The sequence below is a fragment of the Zootoca vivipara genome, chromosome 2 (genome assembly GCF_965207765.1).
Source record: "Zootoca vivipara chromosome 2, rZooViv2.hap1.1, whole genome shotgun sequence".
Taxonomy (NCBI): Eukaryota; Metazoa; Chordata; class Lepidosauria; order Squamata; family Lacertidae; genus Zootoca; species Zootoca vivipara.
Window position 1 is genome coordinate 115,726,241 of NC_142584.1, and position 11,788 is coordinate 115,738,028.

General features: G+C 43.2%; 1 protein-coding gene across 2 annotated transcripts; it reads right to left on the minus strand.

The window, feature by feature from the left end:
• Window positions 1-501: 501 nt before the first annotated feature.
• On the minus strand, window positions 502-9,400 carry LOC148687143 (uncharacterized). 2 transcript variants are annotated; one of them, XM_088663903.1, is made up of 2 exons: window positions 8,539-9,400; window positions 502-2,960 (listed from the first exon to the last, which is right to left on the minus strand). In XM_088663903.1, the coding sequence occupies exons 1-2, from the start codon at window positions 8,582-8,584 to the stop codon at window positions 1,174-1,176; spliced, it is 1,833 nt and encodes a 610-aa protein (XP_088520029.1). In that variant the 5' UTR covers window positions 8,585-9,400; the 3' UTR covers window positions 502-1,173. The 2 variants fall into 2 exon arrangements, with proteins under 2 accessions (XP_088520029.1, XP_088520030.1); XM_088663904.1 differs by having other exon boundaries at window positions 502-2,957; window positions 8,539-8,647.
• Window positions 9,401-11,788: the final 2,388 nt, after the last annotated feature.

An 11,788-nucleotide genomic window follows, 5' to 3' on the forward strand; every position in this document is an offset into this window, starting at 1 on the left:
GTATATTTAAAACATACAGTGGTGCCTCAGGTTAATTTGCCTTTGGGTTACGAAACCTTCGGCTTGCGGATCACTCAATCCAAAAGTACTGGAATGGGTTCTTTCCAGGTCTCTCCACTTACGCAAGCACAAAAGCGGCAGATCGCCGTTCGTGCATGTGCTGAAGCGCAAAACCATGCCCATGCGTGCGCAGACGTGGAGTTTCCGGTTCCGAAAGTTTCATGTTACGGATGGGCCTCCGGAATGGATCCCGTCCGCAACACGAGGTACCACTGTAATTTGGTTTTTAAGTGTTGTGTTCTGGATGAGGTTGGATCTTCTTCCTTTACTAGATTATCAGATAAACAAATATCCAGCACCAGCCATTGCTTTGATATTTCAGAGACATAAAATTGAAAGCCCGCATAGGCAGATGAAGGTGAAGAAACACACATCCTGAAACCTTTCAACCTATTAACACTCTAGACACAGGCTGGAAAAATCAATGCATCTTCTATACTATTCTCATTTCTCTCTTGACTGCGTATTGAGGTTTATTATACAGCATATGTTTTTCAACAACATTTGTTCATTAGAGCTGTGATCTGAGGGGCTGTACTCTCATTGCAAAGATCTACTTTACATACATCGACAGAATACCAGCGAATGCATTTGTTTCTATGAAAGATATCAGATCAATTCACACCAGATTAACAAATCTTTGGGAAGGGAGAAATATTCAAGCAACAGTATATGCAAGTGAAGAATACATGGGAAATAATGCATGAGAAAGAAAATAAAATTTTGTTGTTTAGTCGTGTCCGACTCTTCGTGACCCCATGGACCAGAGCACTCCAGGCACACCTGTCTTCCACTGGCCTCCCTCAGTTTGGTCAAACTCATGTTAGTAGCTTCGAGAACACTGTCCAACCATCTCACCCTGTCGTCCACCTCTTCTTGTGCCCTCAATCTTATAGCTATGTAAATCTAACTCTGATCGGGAGAACAATCTGTAACACAGCCACTAAAAGCAATGAAAATTCTAATGGAAGCAAATTCTAATGCTGAACACGATCATTGGCTTACTCTCTGTAGGGTTATTTGAAATGATCCAACCTTTCTGTTTTCCTTGTAAGAGTTCTTTTCAGTTTAGTAAGGGTGCCCTTGTCACATAAGTTCTTTCCATAGTTCTTTCTAGGATTTCCTTCCTGTATGAGCTCTTTGGTGTCTAGTAAGGTTGCTACTGTCACGGAAGCTTTTTCCACACTCCAAACATGTATACGGTTTTTCTCCTGTATGAGTCCTTTGATGCAACGTATGGGAGCTGCTGCAACTGAAGTTCTTGCCACACTCTGAACATGTATACGGTTTCTCTCCTGTATGATTTCTTCGGTGTCTAGTAAGGCTACTACTGAAACTGAAGCTCCTACCACACTCTGAACATGTATACGGTTTTTCTCCTGTATGAGTTCTTTGATGTAAAGTAAGGGAGCTGAAGCTCTTTCCACACTCCAAGCATTTATAAGGTTTCTCTCCTGTGTGCACTCTTTGATGCGAGGTAAGCTGCCAACTGTGGCTGAAGCTCTTTCCACACTCTAAACATGTATGTCTTTTCTCCCCTATATGAATTATTTGATGCCGGGAAACGGAGTTGATGTGACTGAAGCTCTTGCCACATTCCCAGCATTTATAAGGTTTGGTGCCTCGATGAGTTTTTTTATGGTTAGTAAGGGTACCACTGTCACTGAAGCTCCTTCCACAGTCTGAACATGTATACGGTTTCTCCCCTGTATGAGATCTTTGATGCGACTTAAGGCTACCACTCTGACTGAAGCTCCTTCCACAGTCTAAACATGTATACGGTTTCTCCCCTGTATGAGATCTTTTATGCGATGTAAGGCCACTATTCTTACTGAAGGTCCTTCCACACTCTGAACATGTATACGGTTTCTCCCCTGTATGAGTTCTTCGGTGGTTAGTAAGGGTACCACTGTGACTGAAGCTCTTTCCACACTCTGTACATTTATACGGTTTCTCTCCTGTATGAGTTCGTAGGTGCAAGATAAGGGAACTACTGGCACTGAAGCTCTTTTGACATTCAAAACATTTATAACGTTTTTCTCCTGTATGAGTTGTTTGATGCGAGGTAAGGCCACCACTATCACGGAAGCTCTTTCCACACTCCAAACATTTATATGGTTTCTCCCCTGTATGAGTTCTTCGGTGGTTAGTAAGGCTAATACTGTCACTGAAGCTCTTTCCACACTCTGAACATGTATACGGTTTCTCCCCTGTATGAGTTCTTCGGTGTCTAGTAAGGGTACCACTCCGTCTGAAGCTCTTTCCACACTCCAAACATTTATACGGTTTCTCCCCTGTATGAGTTCTTCGGTGGCTAGTAAGGTTGCTACTGTAACTGAAGCTCTTTCCACACTTGGAACATTTATACGGTTTCTCCCCTGTATGGGATATTTGGTGTCTAGTAAGGCTACCATTCTGACTGAAGCTCCTTCCACACTCTGAACATGTATAAGGTTTCTCCCCTGTATGAATTTGTTGATGAGACGTGAGGGTGCTACTCTTACTGAAGCTCTTTCCACACTCCAAACATTTGTACGGTTTCTCCCCTGTATGAGTTCTTCGGTGTCTAGTAAAGGCGCTCCTGTCACTGAAGCTCTTTCCACACTCTGAACATGTATACGGTTTCTCCCCTGTGTGCACTCTTTGATGTGTGGTCAGAGTTGAGTGACTACCCAATCTCTTTCCACACACAGTGCATTCATGCTTTTTCTCCTCTCTGCGAAATTGATTTTCACCACCCTGAGACGTATCAGATTTACACTCCGGCTTTTGCTTTCGTCTCCCCTCTTGCCTGCTGCCTCCATCTTGAACCCTCCGCTTCCTTTGCTCCTCCTCCTCTTTGGATCCTTGTGGTGACTCTTCTGATTGTTCCCCTTCTGCCAGCATCCCTTCAACATCTCCTGATGGAATAAAAAGGCAAACTGATGAAATGCTAAAGGAGCTTCTTCACCCCAATCATTCAGTTGGGACAAGGAGATCCAGGTCCCAGGGCCTTCTGCCGGTTCCCTCACTGCACAAAGTGAAGTTACAGGGAATGAGACAGATGGCCTTTTTGGTAGTGGTGCCCACCCTGTGGAACGCCCTCCCGTCAGGTGTCAAATAAACAACTATACAACTTTAATAAGACATCTGAAGGAAGCCATGTATAGGGAAGTTTTGAATGTTTTATATTTTATTCTGCTTTTATATTTTTTGGAAGCCAGCTGGGGCAACCCAGTCAGATGTGTGGGGTACAAATAATGAAAGTATTAATATTAATATTAGTATTGTTATTTACCGTGTTTATATACCATCCATGGGTCTCAGCGTGGTTCTCAGAAAAAAATCACAGAATAAAAACAACAACCCACTAACACCACACCCCAAAAAGAGCCACATTTTAAAAAGGGTATAGGATGTCAAACATATCAACCAAAAGCCTGTTTAAAAAGGAACATTTTTGCCTGGCGCCTAAAGGTGTATAATGAAGATGCCAGGCGAACTTTCCTGGGGAGAGCATTCCACAGCTGGGGAGCCACTGCAGAGAAGGCCCTGTTCTTGTGCTGCCACTCTCCGGACCTCTTGAGGAGGCGGCCCACGAAGGAGGGCCTCAGAATATGATCTCAGGGTCCGGGTAGGTTCATACGGAAATAAGCGGTCCTTGAAGTATTGTGGTCCTGAGCCATTTAAGGCTTTATAGGTCAAAATCTGCACTTTGAATTGGGCACAGCAACTAATTGGTAGCCATTGCAGTCAGACAAGGATGGTTGTAATATGCTCAAACCGCCTTGCTCCAGTGAGCAACCTGGCCACTGAATTCTCCTCTAGCTGAAGGTTTAGATTGTCTTCAGAGCCAGTCCTACATATAATGCATATCTATATCTAACCTTGAAGTTCCCAGAGCATAGACAACAGTAAAAAGGTTATCCCTGTCCAGATAGGGGCATAGCTGGGCCACCAGCCAAAGCTGATGAAAGCCACTGCAGGCCATCTGAGCCTCAATTGACAGCAAAGGACCCAGGAGTACCCCCAAGCTACGAACTTGCTCCTTCAGAGGAAGTGTAACCCCATCCAAAGCAGGTGACCTTCCAGCCATCTGCTCTAGGGAACCACCCACTAACTGAGCCTCAGTCTTATCTGGATTGAGCTTCAATTTCTTGGCTCTCATCCAGCCCATTACCAAGGCAAGACACATGGTCCAGCACTTCCACTGCCTCACCTGCAGATAGCAAGTAACACACTCTAGGTGGGAATGACCATCCAAGCAGGACCGGAACCACCGCAAAGCAGTGCCACCCAGCTCCAGTTCAGACAGTCGCCCCAGAAGGATAACATGGTCGATGGTACTGAAAGCCCCTGAGAGGTAGAGAACAATGAACAGGGACACGTTTCCCTTGTCTCTCTCTCGACAGAGGTCATCATACAGGGCGACCAAAGCAATTTCTGTGCCAAAACCAGGCCTACATCCTCATTGAAATAGATCCAGAAAATCAGTTTCTTCCAAAAGCACCTGGATCTGGTTTGTGACCACTCGCTCCAGAACCTTGCCCAGGAAACGGAGATTAGCAACTGGCTGGTAGTTAGTTAGGCTTTCTGAAATCACGGAAGGTTTGTTAAGGAGTGGTTTTACCACTTTCTCCTTCAAACATGCAGGGACCACCCCCTCTTGTAAAGAGGCACTGATCCCTGGCCCAGCCAGCTGTTCCCTCCCTGCTGGTTTTTATCAGCCAAGAGGGGCAAGGGTCTAGAACAGTGGTTCCCAACAGGTGGTCCGGGGACCCCCAGGGGTCCGCGAGCTATGCCAGAGGGGTCCGCAAGATGCTATTAGAATAAAAAATATATTAAATATATTTCGTATGATAACAGATTTTTTGTTTTGGCCGCTTCCTGCATGAGCAGAGTCTAGCGCAAAACTAGAATTAGATAGAGGCAGTAGTTCTGCTGTATGCCGTTAGGTGGCGCTTTACAAACACTACTGTTTTGCAAAGAGGCAGCGCGCGCATTCTACTAATGCTCACCACCCCAAGATGCTTTGCGCGTGTCGGCTTCATTTGTGCGCTACTGTGCAGGTACCCTGTCTTCTCCATTCCCCTCCCTCCTCCCTGGCGCGCGCTGCCTCTTTGCAAAACAGTAGTGTTTGTAAACAAAGCAAGCATTTTCTTCCATGTGTTTCATGAAAAACAAATATAGGAATCGGCTCGACATGCGGTCGGATTTCAGAGTGAAAGTTTCAAGTTTGGAACCTAATATTTCAGAAATAATGGACTCAAAGGACAGATTTAACTCATCTCATTAGGAACTGAAAATTAATACTAACTGTATACTGATGGAGTACTCTGTTGTAACTGTAAAAAACGTATAAATATAAAATATAAAAAGACTCTTAATTTGGCCCTCACTTTTTAATTTTAGGATTAGGAATTAATGGGGGTCCTTGTCACAATAGCGGCTCGATGAGGGGTCCTCGAGAAAATTTTGTTGGGAACCCCTGGTCTAGAATCTAGAGTGCAAATGGTCGCCCTGACTGATCCAAGCACCGTGTCCATATCCTCAAGCCCTACCAACCTCATCCAACACAACAGGACTAGAATGTGCTCTGGACGCCCCACGTAGCAGTTCGAAAGCACATCAAAGTGCAAGTAGATAAATAGGTACCGCTCCAGTGGGAAGGTAAACAGCGTTTCCGTGCGCTGCTCTGGTTCGCCAGAAGCAGCTTAGTCATGCTGGCCACATGACCTGGAAGCTGTACGCCGGCTCCCTCGGCCAATAATGCAAGATGAGCGCCACAACCCCAGAGTCGGTCACGACTGGACATAATGGTCAGGGGTCCTTTTACCTTTACCTATATATACAATCGATATACCATTCCTAAAATAAAGACTCCAACATAAAATAAAGATATTCTATATTCTTATTTACATTTTGTTTTTGATAGTATTCAACATTCACCCATTATTAATTTCATCATAATCAAATTCAACTTTACATACTTAGTCCATACATATCAACAGCTTTTATTTTGAGCAGTGTTGTTTTCATTTGGTCCTCAAAGCATTGCCATTCCTTCCTTAATGTCTGGTTTGACTGGTATCTTATGGCTGCCATTAGTTTGGCCAATTCTATAAACTCACATAATTTACCTATCTAGTCTGTGGACTTTCATCCTATTGTAGCTAAGGTACGCATGCCATCTGTACCTGTTGTTGCAACTCTCCAAATCAAGTATATCTGTTTTCCCTAATAAGACCCAATCCTTAATCCAACATACCCTGTTTCTCATATTTTAAGGCATCCCCATAAAATAAGCCATAGCAGGATTTTTAAGCATTCAAGGAATATAAGCCATACCCCGAAAATAAGACATAGTGATAGGAGCAGCAGCAATGCCAGCCGCGGCAGGAGGAGGAGGAAAAAAATAAGACATCCCTTGAAAATAAGCCATAGTGTGTTTTTTTGAGGAAAAAATAAATATAAGACGTGTCTTATAATATGAGAAACACGGTAGGCACGAGGCTTCAAAATATGTTCATTAATCGGGGAGTGGGAAACCCCCTCTTTCTTTTTTGTCCATCATTAATTTGTGTTTTATGTGGGGTTTCTTACCCTGCCATTTGAACCTAGACCAGATCTCTCCTGCAATCATCATAGCATTGAGGCAAGCCATTTTAACAACAAAATGCTTTGCAAACAAGTCACAGTGAGCTACCACTGGTTCTACCACCTCCTTTGGGCCAGCCTGTAAAGCCCCGCACAACCCAGAAAAGCTCTGCTGGACGACATAATGAGAATGCAATGGAGCCAGAAAACTAGGCTTTCTTTGCTCCCTTCAGTGCAGCTTGATAATGAGTCCTTAGCAATGTTTGGTTGCATAAATTGGATCTTTCATCCACTTGCATTCAGTCTCCCAGTTTGGATTCTACCATGGGGCCAGTCAGGCTCCACAAAGTGGGAGAGGACGCTCAGGGATATTCGTATTATTACATATATTACTATTACTAGTAGTATTATCATTATTAGCCTGTCTGTATAAGGCCTCAGCCACACTTGGACTTTTAATGGGGACTTGAAGTTGCTTGTTTCTCCTTTTTGTTTTTTTAACCTCTTCTGCCCAGAACTGCTCTTGGAGAAACTGCTGTTTAACTGAAACACAATTATTTAAAATGTGTGTGTTGGGGGGGGTGTGTTATTGGCTTGTTTTTGTTTTGATTATGTACTTTGAGTTTTTATATTGTAATTTTATCCTGTGAACCGTCCTGAGGCCTGTGGGTATAGGGAGGTATATAAATTTAATAAATTATAGTAAAATCAGGCCAGATAAAAATTATTACAAGTTCCAGGGTAAGCCTCTTCAGAAGGTTTCCCAATGCTTAAGGGTTTACCTTGATGCCTAAGCCCTATGGAGAGACCAAGGAAGGTCACCCACGTGCCCAAGTTGGCCTGTTGGGAGGAGAGCAGGAGAAAGATCTGCCATTCCATTGGGAAAACATGTCCTACCCCCATAGAAAGGGGGAAATACCTATATTAATTCATAATTCATAATTCAGCAGAATTATATACAGAACGTATTAATTATGGGAATTGTAATAATAATAATAATAGTAATAATAATAATAATTATTATAATTCATTTATACCCCACCCATCTGGCTGAGTTTCCCCAGCCACTCTGGGCGGCTCCCAATCGAGTGTTAAAAACAATACAGCATTTAAATATTAAAAGCTTCCTCAAACAGGACTGCTTTCAGATGTCTTTTAAAAATAGGATAGCTGCTTATTTCCTTTACATCTGATGGGAGGGTGTTTCACAGGGAGGGCACCACTACTAAGAAAGCCCTCTGTCTGGTTCCCTGTGACCTCACTTCTCGCAATGAGTGAACCAGCAGAAGGCCCTTGGCGCTGGATCTCAGTTTCCAGGCTGAATTATGGGGGTGGAGATGCTCCTTCAGGTATACAGGATCAAAGCCATTTAGGGCTTTCAGGACCAGGGAGTCCTCCACACCTGCCCACCTCCTATCCCCCCAAAACAGTACTTCTGTCTTGTCAGGATTCAACCTCAATCTGTTAGCCGCCATCCATCCTCCAACCGCCTCCAGGCACTCAAACAGGACCTTTACCGCCTTCACTGGTTCTTATTTGAAAGAGAGGTAGAGCTGGGTATCATCTGCATACTGATGAATACACAGCCCAAACCCCCTGATGATTTCTGCCAGCAGCTGCATGTAGATATTAAAAAGCATGGGTATTATGGGAAATACCCTCTGCAAAAGCGTGAGCATTAAGAGAAATCTGCACCAAAATGCTGACCAATTTTCAAGAGGTCTATAAAAATATTAAGATGTGAAAATCTGGATAAATTGATGACTAGAAAAAGGAGAAAAAAACTTACATTGAAACGGTTTGCCTAATAGGGTTTTTTAATTCCTCCCCATACTCCCTCCAGCAGTACCCCCCACTCTCCACCCCACCCCACCCCCCAGTTATAATATATATACTACCCACCTCCAGCGCCTCCGCGAGGAAGGACAGCCGCCGCCATGACCAGCATCTCCCAGGGAAAGCGAGACAGGAAGCGGAAGCTCCCATTCTCCCGTCAGACTTTCCCCTCTCCTCTCTAGGAATCTCAGCTCTGTCGCCGCTGCTTTTAACCGTTTCGGACCCGAGCGGAAGGAGTCTTTTCGCCTCCTGACCGGAAAGACCCCCTGGATTACGTGCACGGGTGCCCCAAAACGTTTCATTATATATATTTTCAAATTTCAAAATAACATTTTCGCTTTTGTGACATACATATCCAATACAAATTTGCAATAAATAGATTCCCCCCCGGCCCCCCTGGTTTCCATTCGTCCCCTACAATTAATTTCGACTTCTTTTTTCCTCCTAATTCTATTCTTAGTTCATAAGAACTGCCAATGTTTTGACGTTTTTACAGTGTTCTCTAAAGTAGTCTATAAAGTTTTCCCATTCTTGATTGAATTTTTTCTCATCTTGGTGCCTGATCTTCACGGAAAGTTTAGCCATTTCGGCATAGTCATTCATATTGTTTATCCATTCTTCTTTCGTTGCGACCTTGTCTTCTTTCCACATCTGGGCTAGTAGCATTCTGGCAGCTGTAGTCGCATAAATAGTCTCTTTTGCTTCCTTAGCAATTCTTCTATTACACCTAGTGAAAAAAGCCTCTGGTTGTTTTTTTTTACAAATGTAATTTGAAACATTTTTTAAGTTCATTGTATATAATTTCCCAGAAACCCTTTACTTTCTTACATGTCCACCACATATGAAAAAAAATGTACCTTCTTCATCCTTACATTTCCAGCATAAATTAGAGGCAGGGCCATCTTGAGCAGATCGCTCGCCCTGGTGCTGAGGGGCGGAGATCGCTCCGCCGCCTGCCCCGCCCTCGCTCGCCCACTGCGCCACCGAGGGTCTATGTAGAGCCGGCCCTGATTAGAGGTATCTTTATACATTTTAGCAAGCTTTACTGGGGTCAAATACCATCGGTACATCATCTTCATATTATTTTATTTTAATGAACTACATGCCGTGAATTTTAAAATCTCTTTCCACAGCTTTCTCTATGATTCAAGTGGTATATTATAACCAATATCTTTTGCCCAGTGTATCATTACAGCTTTAACATCTTTCATCTCCCGTTCCAACAGTAGTTTGTACATTCTTGATAACAATTTCTCATTATTTTCTAATAATTCCTTTTATAACTTTAAGAATTTCTTCCCAAAGTCCTTCTCCTTGTCACCTCTGAATATGTCATTTAATAGGTAATATTGTATAATAATAATAATAATAATAATAATAATAATAATAATAATAATTTATTTATACCCCGCCCATCTGGCTGGGCTTCCCTTGCCACTCTGGGCGGCTTCCAACAAACGTTAAAGTACATCAAATATCACAGATTAAAAACTTCCCTAAACAGGGCTGCCTTTAGGTATTTTCTAAATGTCAGGTAGTTGTTTATCTCTCTGACCTCTGATGGGAGGGTGTTCCACAGGGCGGGTGCCACTACCAAGAAGGCCCTCTGCCTGGTTCCCAATCTGTTAACAGAGCTTTTATAGCCTCATATTCTTTCACCTTTAATTTGTATTCTACTGTACTTCTGTTAACAGATCTTTGTATGTTGCCCAATTTCCTTTCATGTTTACCTTTTTTACAGATATGGCTTTCAATGGGGAAAGTCACGAAGGTGTCTTCTTGTCTAATAAATTATTATAAACTGATAAACTTGGTAAACTGATATCCTTATAATGTGGTTCAGGAATCCTTGTGTACCTTTGTTTTCTCATACCATAAGCAAGCATGTGAACCAAACTTATTATCATGTCCTTCCAGATCTAATACCTGAGGTATTAGATCTGGAAGGACATGATAATAGGTTTGGTTCACATGCTTTAACTGTATCAATTCCCTCAGCCAGCAGAGACAGGACACTTCATAATATAACTTTAAATCTGTTTTTAATTTATACTTTATTCTAGATCTGCCCCCACCAGATAGATTTAGTCAGAAAGTTGGTTATTTCCTTGACATCTGATGGGAGGGCATTTCACAGGAGGGGTGCCACTACCAAGAAGACCCTCTGCCTGGTTCCCTATAACTTCACTTCTCACAGCGAGGGAACTGCCAGAAGACCCTCAGAGCTGGACCTCAGTATCTGGGCTGGAGGTGGAGAAGCTCCTTCAGGTATACTGGGCTGAGGCCGTATAGGGCTTTCAAGGTCAGCACCAACACTGTGAATTGTGCTCGGAAACGTGCTGGGAGCCAATTTTCAGGTATTTCAGGACTGGTGTCATATGGTTCTGGCAGCCGCTCCCAGTCACCAATCTGGGAAGTAACTCTTTTCCCTACTGATGAGTACTATTTCATTCTGATGCTGGGAGAATCTCTTCCCTTTGGGGTCCCTGGCTCTATTCTGCTGGATGACAGGCAGGTAAAACTGACCCCAACACTAACCTGTCACAAAACACAACAACAGCACAGGCTGCATAATATTAGCAGCTTTGGTCAAGGTCTGGAGCGAAGCCCCCTTGAAAAGTCCCTTTTCTGTGAACAGGATAATTTTATTGATAGAGCAAAGCTTACTTATTTCATATAGAGTGGTACCTTGGTTTTCGAACAGAATGCGTTCCGGGAGTCAATCTGACTTCCAGAACCATTCGAAAACCAAAGCACGGCTTCCGATTGGCTGCAGGAGCATCCTGCAGCCAATCGGAAGCCGCGCCGAACGTTCAGCTTCTGAAAATTGTTCAAACACCAAAACCCTCACTACCAGGTTTTGATTATCCGGGATTCAATTTGTTCAGGAGCCAAGGCACTTGAAATTCTAGCTATGACTGTACGTGCACCCTACTCTTCTGTTTGTATTAAGAACCGAAAGTGGCTTATAACTTTTTTATTTTTTATTTTAAGGAAGTTAATCTTTATTACAGGTGGGTAGCCGTCTTGATCTGCCGTAGTCGAAACAAAAAAAATTCCTTCCAGTAGAAGAGCATGTGTATCTGAAGAAGTGTGCATGCACACGAAAGCTCATACCAAGAACAAGCTTAGTTGGTCTCTAAGGTGCTACTGGAAGGAATATTTTTTATTCTGTTTTAATCCTTATTATTGATTTTCTTTATATACTACTTGATTGTGCATCCACAGCAGTAACCAGAGGAGGAATGACTGCTAGGACAAGCACAGAGAATAGAAATGCCTCGGCGCCTCTGCAGCAACACAACTGGACGCCTCC

What these genes read in the sequence shown, in the direction of transcription:
- LOC148687143 (XM_088663903.1), bottom strand. Translation starts at nt 8,584, where the DNA reads ATGCTGGTCATGGCGGCGGCTGTCCTTCCTCGCGGAGGCGCTGGAG. An exon ending in TCCTCGCGGAGGCGCTGGAG is followed by an intron (nt 2,961 to 8,538) that starts GTGGGTAGTATA and finishes TTATTCCATCAG; the next exon opens with GAGATGTTGAAGGGATGCTG.